We start from the raw sequence: 24,371 nt of genomic DNA on the forward strand, positions 1-24,371 counted from the left end.
AGCGGGGCTGTCCCGCCGCCCGGGTCCTCCTCCTCGGGGGCGGGCGCAGCGCCGGGAGCGGGGCCGGGGCTGTGCGCTGCGAAACCGCGTCCGCGCGGGCCCGCGGCCGGCGGCGCCGGGTTCCGGGCGCTGTGCGAGCGGCATGGCGGGCGGGCGGGGCGGTGCCGTCCTGCTGCTCCTGGCGCTGTGCCTGCAGCCGCCGCCTGCCCGGGCCCGCAGCCTCCGCTTCGTGACGCTGGTGAGGGGGGACGGGGGGACGCGGGGGGAGCCGGGCCGGGCCGGGCCGGGCCGGGCTGGCCGGGGTGACGCTGTGCCGCCCGCAGGTGTACCGGCACGGAGACCGCTCGCCCATCAAGGCCTTTCCGCGGGACCCGTACCAGGAGAGCGCCTGGCCCCAAGGATTCGGGCAGCTCACGCAGGTGCGAGCGCAGCGAGGCGAGGTGGGGCGGGCGGCGGGCGCCGGGCCGGGGTCCGGACCGCCAGTGACGCCCGCTGCCGTTGCAGGTGGGGATGCGGCAGCAGTGGGAGCTGGGCCAGGCCCTGCGGCGGCGCTACCGAGGCTTCCTCAGCGACACGTACCGGCGGCAGGAGGTCAGTGCCAGCCCCCCCGCTCGGGGAGGCCCGGGCCGCCGCGCGGGCCAGGGCCGCGGGTGGCTCCTTTGGGAAGGGAAGCGCCGGCACCGGGACTCGTCTCCAAGGATTTTCGTTCCTTAGCCCGTTCCCACTGCAGGAAGAAGAAGGGCCCAAGCACAGGCTCTGTGCTGAGTCTGGCCGCGGGGCACGGATCGGCCCCGTCTCAACGCTGCCCTCGCAGCGGGTGCGAAGGCAAATCCAGCCAGAGCTGTGAGACTGTTCTAGCCGCCCACTCTGAAGTCCAGGGAACTAAACAGCGATGTGTGCTGTAGCTGGTATTTGTTTCTTACTCGAGCTTGTGAGACTATTTTTTTTCCTGTTACAATAGCTCACAAGAATGCAGCCCATGTTGGCCCTGCCCTCCCCAGTGCACTTGAGGTACAATCTCACCAGTGCCTGTAAATTTAAGTAGTAGTTACTGGCCAGCAATGACCCTCTCATTTCCTTTCACCCGTAGAGTACTGACAGCTTCAGTCGCCCAAAGCCATTCATTCCCTTCTCTCTCATTAGGATGTTCTCACACTTTATAATAGTTCTTGAGAAACTGGTCGGTTTCTTCTGAAAAAAGTCACAGAGCCTTTGTGGAACCATGCACTAAGCACAGGGAAAATTATAAAAGCTAAAAAAAAAGTAAGGAAATCAAAAATCCTCCCAAGTACCCCTGCTAATAATCAACTGGTATTGAGTCAATTGAAACATGAACAGGTGTCCAGAGGAGAGGCTGATTCAGATGGACAGCAGGCAGCCAAGGCCCTTTGTCCTGCGACAGGCTTTGCACCACTTCAGATATTTTATCTGAGCTCAGTTAAGCTGATTGAACGGATGGGGCAAACTCAGAATCCCCACACACTTTTCCTTGTTTCTCCCCTTCTAGGGCTTCCCAGTAAGAACCCAGCTTGTCACAGTTCAGATTACATCCCTTCTTTTGACATTTACTTCATCAACAAAACTTCCAACATTGGCTCAAACACTGATCCTTTAACTATCTTCAGTAGTTCCTTTCCAAACATGCTTCACTCTTATACAGCTTCTGCAAGTTGAAACTGTTTTCCTTCTCTTGCTTGAGAAAGAAAAACAAACCAAGACATGTGCAAACAAAAGCTGTTCTGCTAACCAAGCCCGAACCCTTGCTCAAGTTGAGCAACCTCCCTTGTAAGAAGTGTTGCCTCTGGGTGACACCATATGACCGTCTGTCACCTGACTCAGCGACAAGCTGGAGCCTGGCAAAAGGTGCTGAAGAAAGCATGTACACTCGGGGCTTAATTGCTGTGAGTTTTTATGATACTTCTAGAATTAGGTCCTTATCTTTTAAAATATTTCCTTTTTATTTCTTCAGTTACCAAGGATGAAAGCAAACCTGTCTAATGAGTACAGGGTCAGTTTTTTCAAGCCACAGTTAAGAGGTAGAAGTGGGCAGACATTGATTTCAGAGAAAAGACCTGTGACTGTCAGGTGCCTGAGGTACACTTCACATGAGAGAGATTATACAGAGTATATATATTTTATGTTTCTCTCCTAACATTTTTTTTGAAAATCCCTATCTTTAAATTATATTTCATTCTTCAGGCTTTTTGTTCTTGTTTTGGATCACATATGCTGTTTCCTCGGACATTCTTTTATGATTTCCTGTTGTTCCTCTTGTTTTATCACTGCTTTATCTCCAGTTTCCCCTTAACTGTTTTCACTACATAGATACCAGAATACTGAAATTTTGCCATTTTGACCTTCTGAATATTGCTGTATTTTTCTCGTTTCTCCTTTTTTTTTTGCTCAGATCTCCCTCTTCTGAGCTGTAGAATGGTCAAGGCTTGGCCCATTAATCCCAAGCGCCCACAATGAACAGATAAAATCCCAGCCCTCCCTGTTTTTGTTTACACTCCTGTTAGTCAGCTCACTCTTGTCTTTGTTTCTCAAATGGAAAAACTGAATCTTGAAGAAGCCATTTTTTTTTCCTGAGCACAGTCAGTCCATTCCTAGAAGTGACAACAGAATGCAGGAATTTGCCTCAGTCCTGCTCTGCAAACAGAGCACATTTCCCATCTGTGCCCAGTTTTCTGCATTGTTGTCTTTTTCTCTGACTCTACCTCAGACTCAGACTCCTTTCTATCTCTAACCTCTGCACAGTGCACCTGGGCATCCCACTGGTCCAGACCGGACAGCTCCAGTATTAGACAACAGATTGTCTCTGTGTGTGTTCTTACAGTTTTGTCCAGGCCAGCATCAGCAGGCTTGGTCCCTTTGACTCCTGTTGCTGTTCCCCTGTTGTCCGTGAGCAGCTGCAGGGCGCTTGGCAGCATTCCTGGGCGAGTGCAGCGTCCTGTGCCTGAGCACCACCACGTGCAGGAGTGTTGGTAACGGTGCACTGTCCCTGTCCTGGCAGATCTTCATCCGCAGCACGGACTGTGATCGGACGCTGATGAGTGCAGAAGCCAATCTAGCAGGCCTCTATCCCCCAGGAGGACAAGAGATGTTCAACCCTAACATCTCCTGGCAGCCTATCCCTGTGCACACAGTGCCTGAGTCTGATGAAAGGGTAAGTTCATCTCAAAGACATGAATTGACTACTCAAGTAGCGTAGTGTCCAAAAATATTTGCTACAGTCTTGATTCAGATTGTCTGGAACTTCTGGGATTTACCTTGCAGAGCTTTCCCTATTTTCAGGAAAAGATGAGAAAATTCAGGGGCTGGGTTCACTCAACATGTCAGGTGCAACACCCAAGCAGACTACCCATGGTCTGGAGTATGTCAGCAGGCAATACTTGAGGCTGTTTATAGATGCAGTCAGGGTTTCATTACCGTTGTGCATGTTTACTACAAATTCTGTACTCCAGCATTCTTGGTGACCTGGCTGCTCTTATCTCTGCCCAGCTGCTGAAGTTCCCTTTGGGCCCTTGTCCACGGTATGAACAGCTACAGACTGAAACACGGCACTCAGCAGAATACGTAAATAAGACCAAAGAGAATTGGGTAAGTAATTGTTTGCATGAGATAAGTTGGTTCTAGGCTTGTACGTACCACCTCTGTATAATCAGAGCTCTACGAAAAGGGAAGGGATACCAGTGCATATAATAACAGTATGAGATTAGAAATCTGAAGACCTTTCTCTTTTCTCCAAACTACAGCAATTCCTGAAGATGGTGGCAAAGGAGACTGGGATCCGGAACATCTCTCTTGAGAGTGTATGGAGTGTGTATGACACACTGTTCTGTGAAGTAAGTCCACCCACTGGAATCTGGTCTGTAGGATTCACTGGATTTGGTGAAAATTATTTTACAAAGTAATTATTATTTTTCAAAATCCCATGAAACAACTTTTCACCCTACAATCAGAAGTAATGTTCTAATTTCAGAATAATAACAATTCCTACTCACTAGAGGCATGTGCCAAGAATTACCTATTTTTGCACCCTATAACCTCCCACTCTGTAGCACAGATATACATCATGTCAGAGTCAGAAAAAGTCCCACCTGTGTAATAAGTATCTCTTGAAAGTCACTAGAAAATGACTGCAATCTGAAATCTTTGGATCTCTGTGGACAAGCCTAAGTCCAATAGGGTAGAAGTGAGATCTCTGCAAACTGAAGAAACATTAACTGTATGATTTAAGTTGGGATCTTAATTAGGACTATTGCTGGTGCTACCTCTATCTTTCTTTACTTTATATCAATCAGTTTTCTTTCTGTGCTTCTGTTAATGCCATATCTAAAAGAAAATAAGGCTATCCTAAGTTAAGTGGGGTTCACTCACATCTGGTTTTGACCTATTTTAAGGTCCTTTGTCATAGAAAGACTCTAGACAGATGTTGCCTGTTACCATTTGGGATGGGGGCACCAAACTCTATATTGGATTTGATTTCTGTTGAAAGCACATCTCATGAAGACTTAAACAAAATCAGAAACTGGGTTAGCTGTGCTGTGGCAACGCTAAACTAAAGGTCACATATCCAGGAGACTTAAAGTTGTTACACACAAGTTTCTCAGTGTATAACTCTACAGCATGATGAAGTAAATTAAAGACATCTTTCATGTCAAACTAGTGATTTATTTATTGAATTACGGACACAGTAAACCAAAGCATTTTGACACTAGCTCTATGGACGTGCAAGACTGCTTCACTCGCAAGCAGTACTATACAGTGGCGTGCACTATTTTGGGGGTGTAAAAGACAAATCAGCAGGGAATTGCACTTTGATATGTAAAGCAGAAGCTTGGGTTGCTGCAAGCTGAATTATTCCAGTCCAGAGCTGCATTGTACTATGCGAATTTGCCCTTTGTATCACCAACCTGATTTCCTGTCTTGTAACAATCACAGTGAATTGACTTCTATTGGTAACAAAATACCCTTTGGTCAGAGGGATCAAGAATTTCAGATCTTCATTTTCAGGAGTCACTTAATGAGCTTGCAGATTGGGCCTGGAAGGCCAGCTGACAACCACTATAATCCCCACAAACTTGGAGAACAGCCCACAGTCCCAAGGCAAAACCAGAACGTTGTTAAGGAAAGAGTATTTCTCACTCAGAACTGTACCCTCAGGCTGATTGCTCTCTTCAGCTCCTTTGGTCTTCCTCCTTTTTAGTAAGTCAGGCAAAAAGTTCCCTGAAGAGGATTATTTCTCTCACCTGAGCCTGTAGAGTCATTCTGCTATCTGGATGGAGACAATAAAAAAGTCCAAGAAATAGCTGAACTTACCGGCTATTCTCTTTGTAAATTAATGAAGAGCTAACTAAATATTTAAGCTGCTGATGGAATTTCTCTGAACTGCTCAGACAGAATGAGCCCTAAGGATATTCAGCCTCAACTTCTGAAAGTCTAATGGGATGTGGTAAAGCAAATTATTCTCAGTAATGCTGGGAAACCACAACTGCTGTTTGTGTGCCATTATAACTAATCCTTTCACGTAATGGGTTGGCTGTAAAGCAAGTTCTTCTCTTGGTTCCCAGTTCTCGGGCTCCTGGGTTTGAGTACAGGGCTTTGTCAGTGGCGCATCACACTGTTATGTGCAGAGTACTTGCTAACTTTGTCCAGTGTCTTTTAGTGGCCTTCAGAACCCCCAGGGAAACAGATACAAGTACACCAGAAACCCTGAGTTTGTGTTCACTCACTTACCTGTATTTTTTATTTTGACTGCATGCCATCTGCAGGGCAGAATCAGCCACATGTAAAGTTAATGCCCTAAGATTATTGTATCCATTACAATATAACCTTGCATTCCAGCTGTGCTTTCACAGAAATGTAGCTCCTAGGTTGCAATCTTTATTCTTCTCATTACTATTTTCTGAAACAACATCAAAACCCACATATATTCTTTGTATGCAGCATAGCAGTGTGAAGTCCAAAGCACAAATAGGAAAGGGGAATATTGCATATTTAAAATAGTGTAGGAAAGCAGCAGCAGTATGGGCATGTCTCCAGACACCCTCCCCTTCTCTTATTAATCTGCGACCTGTGCTACCCGCACATGAATATTCTGTTTGTCTTTCTAGCAAGCTCACAAAATGGATTTGCCTGGATGGGTGACTCCAGATGTCATGACTCAGTTGAAGGAACTAAAAGACTTTGGTTTTGAATTTCTATTTGGCATCCACAATCGGGTAGAAAAAGCTCGTCTGCAAGGCGGTGAGTGCACCAGGAAGGGAACCTTGTGCTGCCCTGTCTGGCTTTTGCCTCTTACCAGCTGTTCTCTTTCATCAGGGGTCCTGCTGGATCACATAAGGAAAAATCTAACCAAAGCAGCAAATGTTTCTGCCCATCAGAACCTAAAAGTACTTGCCTATTCAGCGGTAAGTTAGAGCTGGGGCTGGCTTTTAGCCATCTCATCCTGCTTACAGGGGATTCAAGCTTGGTGATAGTTTTAACCCATTCTAGCTTCCCTGCAGCCCATGCAGTGAACAGGACATGCATCTTTGTCTCTGACTGGGTAGGAGGTGGGAGTATCTGGCATTGTTCCTCTGGGATCTATGAGGAAAATTCCCAGTGTGTCCTTGTTCCTGTTAGCTCAGGCTCATGAATGAGACTGGCAGATTTTGAGGAGCCACTACTCTATTTATATGCTAGATGGGTTGATGCTACTCAAATGTGGCTATTTCAGAAGTGTGGATACAGTTGTCTCCCCTTTCCAGCAGCCTACTGCCTGGAAAGTCAAGAATCTCTTCCAAATTGCTCTCTAGAGATTAATTCTCAAAAAACAGTGCAGGATATATATGGCTGTATCACTTCCTCCCCTTCTCTGGCACCATCACAGACCACTGTTCTAGCAGTACAGCTCCTCTCCCATTTTCCAGATGGAAGTTACAAAGGTGACATGCCCTCAGCTCTGCCTTGTCCATTACTAGTATGGTCTGAGCTGCCCTGCCACATCCCTAAGGGTGACTGATTCAGTTTTTTTCCCTCTTTCTCAGCATGACACCACACTTGTGGCACTGCAGATGGCTCTAGATGTCGACAACAAGATCCAAGCACCATACGCCTCATGTCATTTATTTGAACTGTACCAAGAGGATGATGGGTGAGGGCTGCAGTAAAGACGTCTGCTGTGATTTGACCTCAAGGGTTAGATACCTAGGCTAGGCTCCACTCTTGGGGCATGCAATCTTGCTCCTAGTGGCAGACTCTCATGAGGAAAACTTATCACCAGAACTAAAGAAAGGATGTGCACATTGAGTTTTTGGGAAGGGATGACTTCAACTTGAGAAAAAAAAACCAAAAACATCTTGTTGTGTTTCATTTTCAGTAACTTCTCTGTGGAGATGTTTTACCGGAATGAGAGTGGGAAGGAACCCTTCCCACTGACAATCCCTGGCTGTCAGCATAAATGCCCATTGCAAAGATTCTTGGAACTTACAGATCCTGTTGTTCCCCAGGACTGGGAGCAAGAATGCAAGGTATCAAGCAGCATGCACGACACAGGTGAGCCCAGGCTTGACCAGAGTGTGGCAGAAGGGGAAAGTCTGGATGATACCATGCTGACCACTTATTTTCTCCCTTACAGAACTCTTTGTGGGTTTGGCTGTGTGTGGATCCATTCTCCTTCTCCTTATTATTCTCCTCTTGACTGTACTCTTTCGCATCCAGTCTCAGCCCCCTGGCTACCGGCACGTTTCCAATGAAGGAGAAGAGCAGGCCTGACAGTTGCTTCAACTCCTTCCCAGGCAGTAGGAGGGAGCTGTGTTGCCCCAAAGGATGATTGGGCACCTTCAGTTACTCAGCATTCTTCTATTTTGGCCTTTACTTCCCAGAACAAAGCTGGACTTGATTTCTGGGTGCTTTCTGAAGGTGACATCCTTTAGAAAGAACTGAGAAAATGAACTGAGCTACTGTAAGGAAATGACACCTTAACTTTGAAGCCAACATACTGTGTGGTGCCCCGGTTCTCATACAGCTTACCCAGTCTGGGATTCCCAACATGGCCAGTTTCAAGTTTTCCTCCTTTCAAGTGACTGCAAACGTTACCACTCACCATGACTGTGGCAGAGAAGCTTGGGCCTCCAGCAGCTGCCACATCCCGTTGCGTTTCTCTTCAGGGTCAACCGACTTTGTGCTTTTCCCTCACACCATAGGCCTGCTGATGGTGGAAAGGCTGGGCTTGAGCTGAGGGTGCAGCTCACCAAGAATGCACCCAGACTCATCTACTGTGCATGCAGAGGGAACTGCTGCAGATGATGGGAGACATGTAAAGTGTTTCTTGAGGTTGCTGTCAAGAAGTTGCTGCTGGCAACTGGGTTTTTTTCCTCCCTTCACGTTGTGGGTCAAGAGAGGACTGTATTGAAATCAGGACAAGACTGAAACCCTAGCAGTTTTCAATCAATCCTAGGATGTGGCTCAGAGTAGAACCCAAAGAAGCTCAATTTCTTGTGCAGTGTTGGCTCTAGAAACAAAAGTTGCCCTAGATAACTTGGTTTCTGTCTAAAGATCCAAAGTTTAAATTTTACTTCCTACATCTGAACTTCAAGGACCTGTTAAAGTGAGTATCCCGTACTTCAGGCAGTCCAGATTTCAGCCCAATGAAATGCTTTACTAGCAGAATCTTTTTATGCTGTAATTCAGAGATGTAGCAGAGCTGTTTACCTAAGACTAGATTAAATGCCAAGTTCTATAGGTTTTCTTCCTATCTTCCCTACCAGATGGACAACAAACAAACATTAAGGATCAGAGTTGGCAGGTGACTTTGGATTTCTTTATTTATCACACTTGGGCATTTTGTCTGAAGTGTGATTCTTTCTCCAGCCTGGCCTCTCTGCTCACTGCAGCTGCTGCAGAGACCTTCACACCAAATGCTCACCACCTGCCTTGTAGTTTTTGGCAGAAAATGAGACTGCAGCAGGCACCAGAAGCACAGGCTCTTCACATGGTGATACTGCACATTCACTTCCTACTTTTACTTCCCTCTCTGGTGCAGTTCCCTTCCCCTCTTGGATGCAGAAGCCAGTTCTTAGGTTACAAACATTTTCTTTTGTTCCCCCTAAGGAGTACCGTGGGGACTTTTCTCCACACCGTAATCAGCATCTGCCAGCATGGGAACCCTAAATCAGCAGAAGCAGCTTGCTGTTCTCAGCATCTTTCTCACCTTTTTGTCCTCTGAAGATACAAACTAGGTCTCCTGCACAACAAGACAGTCATAAAGAAAAAGCTACTGCCTGTGAGAACAGGCACAAGAAAGAGGTAATGGAAAGTGTATTTAAGAGGACCAGACCTGTTATTTTTAAAGACACGGAATTTTGCACACACAGAGGAAAGGTTTCTATGATGATTTAGACATTTTGACTGTGAATGATTTTCTGTACTTGTTCCAATACATTTCATTATTAAAATCAATTTCGCACTGAACTCTACTCCTCTTCTTCTCTAGGAGTTCACAGGGTTAGCACCAGTGTGCTCAGTGTTGGAAAGTAGACAGAATTTACTGCAGCATAACCCCCCTAAAGGAATTCCCTCTTTCACAATCCCACACATTGCACAGGGAGTTTTGACATAAACTGGTTTTGACTGCAGCAGCTGTGCACAGATACAGCTGATGGTGCATCCTGTCCACCTCGGAGGGTCTGCTGCAGACCCAGTACTGGTACTGGTACTGACTGGTACTTCTGCCATGGTTGTATGTCTCATAGCCCTCCTGTAGAAAGGTCTCAAACTTCTCCCCTACAAAAGCAGTTCAGCAGTATCCTCAAAGCAGCCACTCTGTCAGAGAATTTTAGTTTAGTACAAAATTTTATTGATATTAATACTGCAAAACTATAAATGTGAATGTGGAGAACCTGCGCAGGCCTGGAGCCCATCCCATCACATCAACCTCTGGGACAGCAGCAAGGCCCCAGGCAGCCTTGTAAACAAACTAGAAAAAGCAAAACTTAACTGTTTAACAACAGTCTTGAGATTTGGCTCTGAGCAGGAGTATTTGGAAGAAATCCTCATTTCTGCTTTAAAACAAACACTCTTACCAAACATTCTGAAGCACATAGGCATGGGTGAAAAAAATTACCCAATCATTGGCAAGAAACAGCCTGGAACTCTGAAAACAGAAACTACAGAATCAGTAGGTGCCCAGCTCCATACTGTCCTTGCAATCAAAGACAGAGACCTTTGGCACCCTGTTCTTTCTGGTCCAGTTAAACAGCTGCAAGCAGAGAACAGGCCTGATGTCTTGACACACACATTTTCAAAGCTTGCATATAGGAGAGCTTGGTGTTTCCTAGGATATCCAAGCTATCCATGACTTCACCCCTGTGAACATTCTATATTTTCAGGATGTCAATCCTGTTAGCAAATGGTTTCTCGACTTTGGACTAGAACAGGCTGGGGACCCTGTCATGAGCTGCTTCACTGCAGACTACAGGAAATGGGAACCTCTGACAAGTGACGACAGATACGGTAGGCTGAAAGCAATAACTTCAGCAAGATCTAGGAACATCTTTGAAATTTTCCTAGTGCCTCAGAAAACAAGTAGTAACTCCACTTGGAGGAACCAAGTACTGACACAACTTCCTAGAAAAGGAGGCCAAGAGGATCAGGGAAGCAACATCAGATCCGGGAAGGAAGGACAAAGTCTAATTCCCTGCACGGCTTACACTGCTCATTGCCAACAACTTTTGTACCCTGGGATTCAGAAAGGATCAAAATACTAAATCAGGTCTCTAGATCCATCTCTTTTCACTTCCTCCCCTGCAGTTTAGAATCACTGCTTTTTGTTTTCATCTCCTCCAGCTCCCCAAACATTAACTTAGCTTTTGAGTTTGCTTGTGCCAGGGTTTGCCTGCCTCTGCCCTCCATGTCTGGATGAACTCCAGCTTCCAATCCCCTGTTCTCTCATGGTTCAATCTCCTCATTTGTCATGGCTTTCAAAAGATGTTCATGCTTCTTGGCCGCTATCTCCTCCTGGTTCCAGATCAGAATATTAAAGCCTGAGAAGAAAGATTAAATGCTGTATATCAGAAACTACATCAATCGTAATAATCAATCATAAACAGCAAACTTAGGCTATGTCACTTAAATGCCAGAAATTCAAAAGACTTTTTCTAAGGTATTTCCAAAGTATAGAGGATGCAAAAATAGTTATTGCAGATGCTGTGTCCACAGATCTAACTAAGAAATATAAGTAATTCTTAGTCTCTTCTATCCCAGGTCTGAGACCTAAATCTATAGCCAGCTAACTCAATCCCACACAGCCTGCAAAAAACTGACTAAACTTGGCTCTGCAGCCTAGGAAATGAGATAAATTCAACAAAGGGAAATGCTACAGCCTAGCAGGAAAAGGCTATCCCCCCTCCATTGTTTTCTTCTACTGCTTCATGGATGGCATGGAATAACAAGCCAGCCCTTTTCTGGAATTAGAACCCACACGTTTAGTGCCCCAGGCTCTCTTTACCTTACCCATGCCAGAAGCCAGTGTGTCTCCCATAGGGTTAAATTTATTGAGCTGAAAATGAAAACACAGTCTGTAAGAGCATCACTGCTTATGTAACAGTCATAAGAGCACCACAGCTTATATAACAGCAACAAGCCATCTGGAAAAACTCTCAGGGTTTTGTGATACTCTCAGGATTCCCTGAGAGTATCACAAAAACCCCACAAAAGACAATGGACCCGCCCTGCTTGAGTCAGCAGTTTTTTACAGCAGCCCATGATCAGCATGAGTGTGTCACAAGTAAAGTGGATATGGTTCAAGTCCCTAAGCCATGCCTCCTTCCCAGAGACAGAGCAGTGTTCTAAAGAGCCCTTTCAGCTGCAGCACTCAACTCACCGAGATGATCCCAGAAGCGTTGGGATCGTAGATCTGACAAACCATCTCGCCGGTGTTTCCATCGAACACATCCACAGTTCGCAGCTCGTTCAGCGTGTACCCGGGGAACTTGGGGTCGGGGTAGCGACCCACCACAATGAGGTCATAGCGAGGATGCCACGTTGCCTGATCACACAACAGAGTCATGGAGAGCTTAGAGAAAGGGACAGAGCTCAGCACGGACACAATCCAGACAACTGACACTGGGAGCAACTCTTACTATATCCCACCCACAGCTGGAGGAACAATGCTCCACTGGGAGTTGCAGCAGTGTAAATATCCACCCACCAGTATAGTACCTTGACCAGAAATCAGACCATTTCTGATTTAGAGACAGCTGCTAGCACCAAGCATGAGGCCCCTCTTAACTCACCTTAATAGGTGTGAGGTGCTGAAACTGCCTATGTGGATGTGGGATCAGATGCTGTGGCTTGGTCCAGTCTGAAGATGAGTAAACCCTGATTTCATTGTGCTGGTCTGTGCTCAGAAGCTTGGCACCATGTGTTGGGTTGAAGTAAGCTAGGAAAGTGGGACAATAAGGCAAACTAAAGATCACAATGCTGTGACTGACAAGAAGTGTAAGTGTCACGTTTCGCTGATTGAAAATCCATCATTATTTCTTTAATTGGGATGTGAATATGGCTGTATATCCCAATAGATAAGACTTTTCCAGACAGACTACCTGTCTCAAACTCAAAACTCTTACAAAAAGTAAGCTGAAACCTACTGTGCTGAGTTACCTAAGAAGAAATTTTTTTCTCATTTCAGAATCCCAGGAAGAAACACTGCAAAGGAAGAAACTTGCTCATTCAAATGGAAAGACAGCAGAATAATGAGATGGACACTTGCAGTTTGGACTCTCATCAACTGGTAAAGCTGAACCCAAGAAACAGAGGTTGGAGTTCCATTTTCTGCTCTTGTTAAAAGGGATTGCCCCAATAAATTCAGTTTTCTAATCTCAGCCACTGCTGCTTTCAAACTCACTTCTAAGGTACAGTGTCACAGTTTGTATGGCAAGTCTTAAGAAGGTGCTGCAGTTGCCCTAGCCACCTCCCTGCATCTGGCCACACATTGTCAATAGCTTCCTTGCTTTAATTAGCATGCAACTTGGAATCTGAGCAAAACCTAACACTGCCACCTCAATAAAAGCTGAGCCGAGTGGACTCTCTGCAGACATCTATGGAATGAAATCCTTAACTCACCTGCATTGACAGGTTTCTCATGTGGAAGCAGATGAAGAAAGTTTGTTTTGTTCTTGATATTTCTGAGGTCCCAGATTTTGACTGTCTGATCCACAGATGCTGTGGCAAACATCCACTCACATCGGGAGTTAAACTCTACATGTGTCACTTTCTTCTTGTGCAGTTTCAGCTTCCAGATCTGCAGCAAACAGAAAATCATGTAGAAAAAAAATAATCAAGATCTGGAGTAAAGAAATAAAATTATAATCTACTAGTGCTGAGTAAAGAGGTCTCACATTTATAGAGTAACAAAATTTCTAAAGTACACCAGGAGGGTATTCACTGGAAACAAGAAATGAAAAGAATTACCTTGGGAAATAACTATTTCATTCTAGAAAAATTCTGATCTGTCAATTTATTACAGCTATGAGAAAAGAAAACACAACCCCAGGCCTTCAGAGAGGGAAGTATTAGTGCCACTGTACAAAGTAAGATCACATCTGGACGACTTTAAGCAGTGCCAGCCTTTCAAGTGCAGAAAGATTTAAACAAACTGGAACACACAGAGAAAATCTGCTGCCAAGATAACAAGAAGGAAGGAACTGCTTTTTGTGGAAAATCAAAACTCCTTGCTTTAAGTAAAAAAGGTGAGAAGAGATCTAACTGGCTTCTAGAAACACACGAACAAAGAAACAGGAGGGTAGGACAAATATTTCAATTAACAACAACAACAACAACAACTAAACACAAAGCGGCCATGAATAAATTTCTATAAAAGCCAGAAGGTTATCTCTAATCTAAACGCTGAAGTTGGCCATCCTCCCTAGAATAATGGATATCTCCCAACTGCAGAAAAGACTGTCACATTCTTTCAGGGGGAACAAAAAGTAAGTCAGCAACTAAAGCTGAATAAGACAAGTCACCTGGAGCACTCCTGACTCTGCCCACTACTTTACACAGCTGCCTCTGGCCACAGCTCATTGGGTAGCGAGCTTTTACAGATATTACCCTTACACGCAGGAGAGAGGGCAGTGCCAGTGTGACAGTACAGCAGGCTCTTGAAGCAGGGCTCACTCCAACTATTCTCACCTCTTTTGCTACAAGGCCAGACTCAGAGTCTGCCTCTGCCTGCCCTCTCGTGTCCAACGGCAGGAGTGCAATTCGCATCCCAATACTCACTGCATTACTGCTCCGTGCCTACCCCCAGGTCAGGGAAGGGTGTACAGCAAAGCAGTACCTCCTAAATGACTCCCATCAGGCCACTAAGTTTCTGCAAGTGTGAAGGTTGTTGGCAGGGGGTGCTCACATCTTCGGGTTACCCTGTACTTAATTACTCTGCCTAGTAGCAAATACTCCTAAGGAGTGGGTAGCACATGACAGGTATAGAAATTATTACCATTACACTCAACAATGTAAAATGTCTACTGGGTGGCAGAAGTGGAAGATTTCTCACCACCCATACAATGAGTGAACTCATCTCCGGAGCTGCAAGTCACTTGCTTCTCTTTCCAGGGTCCCTGTAGAGTAGGAAAGCACATGGGCCATGAAGATTCCTGTAGAGGAGATGCTGCATGGAGCCATACAAACCTCTTCACCAGAAGTGCTGAGCAGGACCACGTTGCCCACATTGTCACCTGTCACCACTGCACGGCAGCTTGCAGAAACGTCCACACTGCAGTACCAGCAGCTAGAGGGAAAGACACAAATCAGTGCTGTTCCTACAGAAAAGTGAAGGTAGTGGAGTTCTGATTCACATCTCCTCCCTGACAAGGGAGACTGCAACAGACTGTAACTGCAATCTCCTGCCTGAGTGGTGTGGGCCTGAGTATCAGGAAGAAGGACAGCTTATCAGCAATGCTTTCTGTTGGTGACTGAATGTGAAACAACTTCAAAGTCATTTTAAAGTACTCATTAGGTGGAGCATAACACATTGCAACAGAGGAACATAATTGAAGCTGAAGAACCACTTGGTGCCTGCACATGGAAATACCTTGGGAAAGATCAGAACATCCTTGGGACTTCAACAAATGTGAAGAAACAGCTTTAAAATTACATTTTCCACAAAACACTGAAGCAGCAGTAAAGACAGAAGCTTTGGACTGAAAAGTTGCACATCAAAGTGTCCCAACTTCATGCTCCAGGAAACAAAACTGCATAGAAACTTATCTGATAAAGACATACGTCTTTATGCCAGCTGTCCTAGGAGAAGGGCAGTGAGAATAAAGCTGGGGTCCTTTGGGAACTTGTTGCAAAAGTTTCACTTCCAAGATAAATTATTCTAGGAATTCAAGGCCATGGAAACTAACTTAGAGCCTGATGTCTGCCAAAGGGCCACAGGGTAAACGCAATAAACTGAAACTCAGATTGTGCAGGTATGTTGTGTGGCTTTCCTGATGCTACCTGTGCTTCCACTGACAAAACAGACTACTGACAACAATGAAGAGAAGGAAGTTACCCTGCTCTTCTCACCTCACACTTCAAAAAGTGAAAAGCCATCAGTATCCGCAAGATAGGAGATGGCATCACCAGAAAGTAATGTAGGAAGATGTGGGCAGCACACTCAGCTAATGTAAAAGCCTAAGTGCCCTGCAGCTGCCTAGCAACCAGGACACTGTCTCCAAGCTCCCCATGGGACCAATTCATACCAAGAGTCTCCTAACACTTGCAGAGATAAGCAACACAGCATTAACCCCAAGGAACAGAGAATTAACCTTGCAGTGCCCTCTTCTCACCAAACATTATGATGCTCATGGCCACAGTCCAGGGCACGAGAGACCACCTGCACCGCTCTGCCCTCAAGATCCTGCAGACTTAGGGTGCCATCACCTGATGCCACATAAAGCTTCTCTGCCTCATAAGGACTGAACTTGATGTCTCCGAGAGAATCTCCTGGCCCTTTCTGAAATACACACAAAGCCAAGAGACATCAAGGTTAGAGTGAAAGTGAAAATCTTAATTCAACAGTCACCTCCTGGTACATAGTGTCAGTTTCTCCAGGTACAAGCGCTGCTTTCTGGTAGAGCACATACACAAGAACTCTTTTTTTTCTAACCTGTTTCAAATCAGAGCACATAAATTCTGAGCCTTCAAACTTTGGGCTGCAAACCTCATTAGCAGGAAGCACTGCTGCTTCTGTTATGGAGGTAGGAATAATCTGCAGTGAACCACCTGGCTCAGACCACGCTTAGGAGATCACAAGCAACACCAGCACCATTCCATGCATAAACTACATAAAATCTCATGGTAGCCCAGTACCAAGCTCTTCTTACAGAGACTACACTGAGTAGCTCCCTACAGGCTGCTTCCAGTGCTGTATCTGGTCTTTCTCAAGGTACCATCAAGCAGGAAAAGCCAAGTGCAAATCTTACCGCTAACCCCATGGCACAGGAATTTTATGTTCTATGTTATGTGGTATTGTTTCTGTTGTTATGTTGTTTTCCCCCAGCCTGTCTTACTGAGGAAAAGTGGAAACCCTACACAAAGACAGAAAAAAAAGATAGCTAGCTGGGAGTCCCCAAACTCTTTGGTACTCAAGTGCAGACCATCTACTTAGATGAACTAAGTATCTTCCATCTACGCAGAAGAACTACTTAGTAAAGTCCCACTGTAAATACTAGATTTCGAGGCGGCAATGAAGATAAAAAAGGCCTGCCCATAGAGCCTGCCTGTCCTCACAGCAGTAGGAGGATGTCATGCACTTTCAAATCCAGGCATCACTGTTGTGACAGGCATCCTACTGGGATATAAGATCCTCATGTCTCAGGACCCAGTTATCTTCGCTTGCTCACCCCACCAGTCATCCCAGCCCGACTTGGGTTCACCTTCTGCCCTATTGTAATGTTGCAGGTAAACAGCCAAATTAAAAAGTAACCATGAAAGCTGCACTCAGAAAGAATTACATGGGGGAAAGTTATGAAGCTAACTCAAATTCTCTCACCTTCAAGCACAGAACTCAAGTAACTAACTGAATAGCTCAAGCTTCCTCATGAGTCCACAGAAAAACAAGTCTTGAGAAGATAATTCTGAGAGCTGCTTCTAGCAATTCATCTCTTTTCACTCACTACTGAAGGAACCCAGACTCTTAATTTTGGTATTTCAGATAAGCACCAGAAACTCAGTGGGATGAACTGGCATGACCCTAATGGCAGGCACTGCTTGAAGTCAGTGACATTTGTGGAGAAGCATGGAGAGAACTATGAATTGTCCTGTAAAAACCATCTGACAGCAAGCAGCACTGCTAGCAGGGAAAGAGGTTAGAAGGTCCCCAGGGCACGGAGCTTTGTGATGTGTTAAGAACAGAAAACTAAGGAAATCCACTGGATCCCCACTCACTCATGCACAAAAGGAAGTAAGCAGCATCAAAGAGTCCCTCCCCATTAGTGAAAAGATCTTTCCTACCCACTACCCCATTTCAAGGAAAAATAAAAAGAATGAGCCTCCATGAAATTCAGAAGATAAAGGACATGTATATGGGAAAGAAGAAGGCCAGCTCTCACAGATTAGAGACAAGCATATCTCTCTGTTTCTCTTGCTCTCTGTAGTGCTTCTGCCAGCAGGACACAGAGGCCCAAAGCATTACTGTATTCTTACTCCCAGTCCTCGGTGCTGGTGAAGACCCGGACAGTATGGCCATTAAAATCCTGCAGGGTGGTAGTGCCGGCAACTGACGCAGTGTACAGCTGACTAGGGTTAAAAGGGTTAAACTTCATTGCTGTGATGGCCCCTCCAGCTCCCATCTACAAGGAAGGGGATGAACAAAAGAAAAATTCACTGAGTGATGGGGAAGGAGAAAAGTGTGTTCTGTAAGTCTGCAGGCACTGCTATGTCTTTAACAGTAACAGTGAAACACACCACAGTCCTCTAAGCAGGAAAGACATCCATGTCTCCCGCATGACTGTTGTCAAAACCAGGAGCTGCCCTCCTGGAGGACAAATCTGCAATTCCTTCAGTCCCCAGGCAAGGCACTCCCTTGCTATCTGGCACCACACTATGTACAAAAAGAGAAAGGTGACTCTGGAATTTCCAGAGGACAGACCTCTCAATGTGTATCTATCTTAGAAGAGTGATAAAAATTACAAAGTCTTTGAGAGACTGTTGGAATGGAAATGGCTGAATACAGCAATGAGGGGGTAAGCTAGCTCTACAAACCATTCATTCTACCTTAGTTTCTCTCTTGAGATAAAAGCACCTTGCTTCTCCCCAAAGGTGTTTCTTCATCTGCCACAATAAAAGGTGAGCAGAGAAAGATTGAGACCTAAACCAGACAGACCCTCTCTGCCTACTTGTTTATGGCATCTCTCAAAAACAACTGTTTTGCCAGTTGCTGTCTTATTTTTCCACTGAGCACACACCAGGTGCTGCTTCATTATGAACTTAATCACCATGCCTCAGTTCTCCCCAGCGTTAAAACAGTGTGGGACTTGGGAACAGACACACTGATGCACCTCAGTCCTACTCATAACTGGCTACTCTGAAACCTGAGACCCTTATGTGCTTCTCACAACAGACCTCAGTTTTTATCTGCAGTATTTCACAGTACTCTGGTTTTCCCTCCCACCCATTCCTCACATACAGAGGCTTACCCCCTTTATGAAGCAGGTTTTAGCAAGTACTTCACAGTCCCAAAGGATGATGTCTCCACCTTTGGAACCAACAGCTAGTGTACTGGGGTGTGTTGGGTGCCATTCCAGACACGTCACTCTCCTGTCAAAGGGACTTGCTCTTCGAAAGAGGCAGTATGAGGAAAGAGAACGCAGAAAAGCCAGCTCCAATCTCTGTTAAAAATGTAAAGAGAACTATTACTTTTGCAAGCATCCCTGAGATTCTCTGAATGAGGAATACTAACAATTATGAATTTTCATTAATATTAGTGTGTTCACACAATATTCTTAACGACAAAGCTTGCCCAGGTGCTTCCCACCTACAGATGTCACAGAAAGAATTGATTTTCAAATGAAAGGCATTTGGCTCTGTGAAACAGTAAAATATTATGGACTTGATGGCTATGTCTGTGAAGAGGAAAGAAATCAACACTTTACATGACAAGACTAGCAAAGTAGAGTGGATACAAGAACAGTATCACAAAACAGTCAGATCAGCATGCTAAAGTATCACTGTGCAATAACTCAACTGGGAGAGTGGGCAAGATTAAATATGATTCAAGGAAGTACAGAATTAACAGAGGATAAAAATTGGCAGGGCTGGGTCAACCAAAAGGGAAAGCCATCTCAGCTCTTGCATTTTACAGGACTACGAAACATAAGGATGCACCAGACCAGGAGCCACAAACTGCTTATGTGGGGAACTTTAAGGAGCCTAAAAAGCTCCTCTGCCTTGTGTTGAAGATGTTTTTATGTAGGGAGCTGAGATGTCCAACAGGTCCTGAAAGAGACTCCTCACCTGCCTGAGCTGTGCCTGCATGGAGTCTCCCAGCATTTTCTGGTAAACATAGTGAACAATGCTGCATTGCCGCTCCAGCTGAGAGGAAAGGGCTCTCTTGTTTCTCATCACAAATCCACCTCCACTGCAACCTGCCAGTGAGGAAGAGTAAAACTTACTGATTAGCAACACCTGTCATGCTCATTCACTAAACAATAGAGGAAGACATCTGCATTTGGTGCTACAGTCCATTAAAAGCTTCAGCCACGAGATAAAAGCCTCTAAATAATTCTTACACATGTAAGGTGCAGCAGCATCTGCAATTATGGAGTCCAGTGTATCCCACAGCCCACCAGAGCTTTGTGTATGCTTCCTCTTGTTAAACCTTCCTTCTCTTTCCCAAAGATTTATCAAAGACAACGGGAAAGGACTAAAGCAAGGACTCACCACAGGTGAGTGGTGCACTTCTTGGACAGCATACAATTTGAATGTTTGATACCCAAAACACAGTGCTGCTATCCAAAGCCCCAGCAACTTGGAAATATGCCATGGGTGGTAAGCCCCTGCATACAGAAAAGTCAAGTCACATGTATAATCAGCAGGAACACCTGAAAATTTCCCAAGTATGGCAACATGAGCTCCCCCACAGTTCCTGAAATGCCTGCTGTGAATCAGAACTTTCTGTCTGCTCACGCTGTAGCCCATACAGTCTGCTCACAGAGCTGCGAGTTTTGTTTTTGATAATAGACTTGCTGACACCTCACCGCCCAAAAACCTTTCTGTTCAGAGTGATTTTTGCTGAGAGCACAGCTTGTTTCTACATTTTGTTCATGTTCCAAGTTTTTGTCTTCAGGGACCTTTACATAAAAACTAGATCTGTTCAGTCCCATGTCTGTGATCCTACACCAGTGGTCTGTAACACCCCAGGGGATCTAAATGTCAAATGCATTTCTTAAGAAACACAAATGCTATTTTCATTTATGGAAACTTACTAAAAAAACCCAAAAAACACAGAAGACTGAAAAGACATGGATCATCCTATATTAGAACTTGAATTAAATCTTTCTTTAATGCAGTGATGGAGAAAAGCACACTTTTTTGTTCACATGCCAACATAGTAAGAATACTTGTCACACCTGTTAAAATAGATACAAAAGTATTTCTAGTCTAATTCCTTTCTTTCACTGAAGAATTGGTATCCACAGTTCCTTCTTCAGAGGTGACAGAAATTGAGGTATTTTTTTCAGATTCCATTTTACAATGATGGACAATTTATTAAGAAACAAAGCTTCAGGCCTTTTTAGAATCAGCTGAAAGAAACCTTCTTAAAAGGTGGTTTAATTGTAAGAAATGGAAACTGTCCTACATGGAGCAGGAAAAAAAAAATCCAAACACATACAAACTGGAACACGTAATGGAAAAGTACTCTTTTACTTCTCAAATACTAAGGTCTTCATCTTTTTAAGAAAGGGTTAAGGGAAAAATATGATTAGCCTCATTTTTCTGAAGTATTTTACAGGAATGGCAGATGCCTACCAAATACAAAAATCAGGTCATGAAGTTACAATAAAATCATGTAGCTAAATAAACTACAAAAGATGTTTTAACTGTCTACAATTATAGACAGAACTCCTTTCAAGCAGAGCATTTTGCCTCCATAGTCGCTGTTCACCCTGCTAACTCCTCCAAGTTTGGACTTACAGGCCACACAATGGAAATGTGCAAAATCAGAGAACCCCTGTATCTCTGACTTTTGAAAAACACTTCAGTATTTTCTGGATCCGTAAGCCAGATCCTTAAGTAAAATTGTACAGAAAACACATCGTATCTCCACACAAGGCAGTAACCCTAGTGATCTCCTAAACCACAGATGGAATTAAAGATTTTATCTGAGAAAAGGAGGCTGAGGGGAGAGATATTGCTCTCTACAACCACCTGAAAGGAAGCTGTAGGGAGAGGGGACTTGGTCTCTTCTCCCATGTAACAAGTGATAGGAAGAAGGAAAGGGTCTCCAGTTGCACCTAGAGAGGTTTAGGTTGGCTATCATGAAAAATTTCTTCACTGAAAGAGTTGTCAACCATTGGAACAGGCTGCCCAGGGAAACAGACAAGTCCCCATTCCTAAGAATACTTAAAAGATGTGTAGACGTGCCACTTAAGGACATGGTTTAGTGGTGGATTTGGCAGTGCTGGGTTAACAGTTGGATTCTATGATCCTAACGGTCTTTTTGAACCTAAATGATTCTGTGAAGTTGCAGTAGGTAAAGTCATGACAACTTCCTCAATAATGCAACGCATTAAACTTTCCAGTATATTAGAAATTAATCGCAACTCCACATTACATCAAAAACCTTTAAGATTTTTTTTTAACATAAATTAGACACTAAAGGAAAAAAAATGCACATGAGGATATGTAATAAGAAGAAATTCTGTCCATTCTAATCTGAACAGAGGTAGAAAGTATTCCTACTTACTGTAGCAAAAGTTAGAACAGGGAAAGAATGGGGTGCGAATACCAGTTCAGACTGGATGCCGTAGGACACCAACCTTAAAACTAACAACTGTGTTCAGAATTGCATGAGAGTAAGAATGGATTACCAAGATTGGTCTGTCCTACGCTAAAGCAGAGATCTGGTAATACAGGAATTCCAGAAAACTTAACCACCCTCAAATGAGCTGTAACAGCATCTTCAGTGCTTCAGACTATTACCATGTGGTGCAGAGTCTCAAAACTTAAAACATTCACACATGCACACACACTCACTAGACAAAAACTTGGAGGATGTACTACCCCAACACAAGCCTGCCTATTAATTCAACATCTAACCCCATGTCCTGGGTTGAAGTATATTCTATCACCATCTTCAAGAACTGTTGAAACCAGGTGAGGCAGTGCTCCCTGCCTCCTCCACTCTGGCTTATCTTCTGTTAATGGGCCCATCAGCACCTTTGCCACATGACTCACAGATAACCCCCTCCTGGACTACCTCCTGTTAATGGGCCCATCAGGCCTTATCACATGACTCACCATCCCATTGTGGGATGCTCCGTCCAGAGGGAGAAACCAAGCATTCCAGCCTGGATATAAGCTGAGACTCTGAACACCAGAGGGGCGCTTACCCACTGGATTCCCAGAGGACCCGAGCTACCAGACCTTTCTACAATATCACTGCTTCAGGAAGACCACCTCATCTGGACTGTTTCCATCACTCCGCTCAAGTTGTATTCTGACTTTGTCAGTGGTCTTTTGTATTATTGCATCTATTTTATTTTACTTTCTTTCCTTTTTTTTTCCTATTAAATTGTATCTCTGACTTGGAGCCTCTCATTTGTTTTGCCTTCAAACTACTACACCCCATCTGAACACTCATGTCTTAACATGCTTCTTGGCATTCTCTCTCTTCAACTAGTCAACGCCTGTCATTTGCAGTAAATCTGATAGGGAGAAAGAGGAAGAATCTGAGGAAATGTTACCGATTTTCCCTGAGAGTTTAGATGTTTTTCGCACAAGCAACTTCTTTTCTTGTTTCTCATTCCCTCGCTCTCCGTAATCCCGTTTCCTCTTCCCCGCTGATTTTGCCTCTTCTGGCCAATGCTGACATGCCCGCTCATGCTTCTTGTCCTTTGGCTGGTTCACTGGAGCCATTCTGTCTGACCACTGAAAGCAAACAAAGCATGGAAGGTAAGACTGTCATACACTTAACCAGAGAACAGAGAGGAAAACTGGAATGGAACTCCAGTTAGTCTGAAAGTAGTGTATCCTCTTTCATTGGGGTGACACTAGCTTTTTGTGTTTCTCTACTGAAGACAGGAACAGGTTCAATAAAATCTTCTTTGTTCACATATGAAAAATAACATATCCTAAAGCACTCGAAAATGCTTTGACAGATGTGCCTTTAACAGATGTTTAAGCCTGACACCCAAAGAGCTGCATAAAGTATGTCTGTGAAACCACATAATACCCTAACAGTTTCTCTGGTAGCTCACATTGAGCTCTTTAGACTCAGCTAAATGAAAGGTCACAGTTTTTATGACAATGGCCAGGGCTGACTGGCCTTGCAACAAATGGGCTCAGAAGGTATTTCCTGCATAAGGGCCACTTTTCCTCACAACCACCACCTGGTTTTTGGATTGGGCTCCTGCACCGCCTGGCAACCACACCGGAACTGCTCTTCTGACGGCGGTGGGATTCGGCCACCGGTGTCCCGGTTATGCCGGCCACAACGCCACCAGGCCCCTGAGGAAAAGCACGGGCCTCCCACGGCCTTCTCTGCAGCCAGCGGGCCGTGCGCCAAACGCCGTCCGCAGCCGCAGCTCCGACCCGCAGAGCATCCCTGGGCTGAGCCTGTGCTCTCGTTGAGCTTACTTAGAATTCCTGAATGGCCGTCACGGCTATCTGCCCGTGTTAAATTTAGCTCGGCGGGCACCGCGCAGGCTCCTGCCCGGGCAGCAGCGCTCCCCTTCCGGCGCCTCCGGGCCTGGCGCGGGGCGGCCCCGCAGCCCCTGCGCGCCCCCGCGGCCGGGCGGAAAGACCACCCCGCCCTCACCTGCGCTCCCGCCGCCTCGGCTCTCCCGGCGCCGCCGCGGCCAGCTCTGGCCCCTCCCCGCGGTTTCATAACCGGGGCGGGAACGGGGGGCAGCGGCTTCGGCCCGGCCCCCCGGAGCGGCACCGAGTTCGCCGGGCATGGCGGGCCCCGCCGCCCTTCGCCGCAGAGGGGCGGGGGGAGGCTGGGGAGGGCTCGGGGCGCTTGCCTAGCCCCTGCCCGCCTCCGCCGCCCCTACGCTGCCGGCCTCCCCGGCCATCAGCATGAGCAGCGCCTCCGGCTCCCCGGGAGAAAGAGGCAGCCGCGAGGGCCACGCTGGCCTGAAAGGCGCGATCCGTCTTTGTCTGCCTGTTGATTATTTGGT

The 24,371-nt window shown here is 45.5% G+C and overlaps 2 protein-coding genes across 3 annotated transcripts; one reads left to right on the plus strand and one right to left on the minus strand.

Annotated features, from left to right (window-relative positions):
* The first annotated feature begins 106 nt into the window (after positions 1–106).
* ACP2 (acid phosphatase 2, lysosomal) lies at positions 107–9,456 on the plus strand. Its single transcript, XM_066187964.1, has 11 exons — positions 107–238; positions 324–419; positions 505–591; positions 3,014–3,166; positions 3,502–3,600; positions 3,756–3,845; positions 6,117–6,249; positions 6,325–6,413; positions 7,032–7,138; positions 7,364–7,539; positions 7,622–9,456. The coding sequence occupies exons 1-11, from the start codon at positions 143–145 to the stop codon at positions 7,756–7,758; spliced, it is 1,263 nt and encodes a 420-aa protein (XP_066044061.1). The 5' UTR covers positions 107–142; the 3' UTR covers positions 7,759–9,456.
* Positions 9,457–9,818: 362 nt separating this feature from the next.
* On the minus strand, positions 9,819–24,155 carry DDB2 (damage specific DNA binding protein 2). Of its 2 annotated transcripts, none has more exons than XM_066187959.1 (11): positions 24,011–24,155; positions 22,938–23,121; positions 19,486–19,616; positions 18,669–18,860; positions 15,819–15,985; positions 14,674–14,773; positions 13,108–13,285; positions 12,279–12,424; positions 11,867–12,031; positions 11,497–11,542; positions 9,819–11,027 (listed from the first exon to the last, which is right to left on the minus strand). In XM_066187959.1, the coding sequence occupies exons 1-11, from the start codon at positions 24,077–24,079 to the stop codon at positions 10,933–10,935; spliced, it is 1,473 nt and encodes a 490-aa protein (XP_066044056.1). In that variant the 5' UTR covers positions 24,080–24,155; the 3' UTR covers positions 9,819–10,932. The 2 variants fall into 2 exon arrangements, with proteins under 2 accessions (XP_066044056.1, XP_066044057.1); XM_066187960.1 differs by having other exon boundaries at positions 11,492–11,542.
* Between the last annotated feature and the right edge of the window lie 216 nt (positions 24,156–24,371).

Source organism: Chamaea fasciata, unplaced genomic scaffold (assembly GCF_029207755.1).
Source record: "Chamaea fasciata isolate MVZ Bird 193981 ecotype frontalis unplaced genomic scaffold, bChaFas1.0.hap1 SCAF_7, whole genome shotgun sequence".
Taxonomy (NCBI): domain Eukaryota; kingdom Metazoa; phylum Chordata; class Aves; order Passeriformes; family Sylviidae; genus Chamaea; species Chamaea fasciata.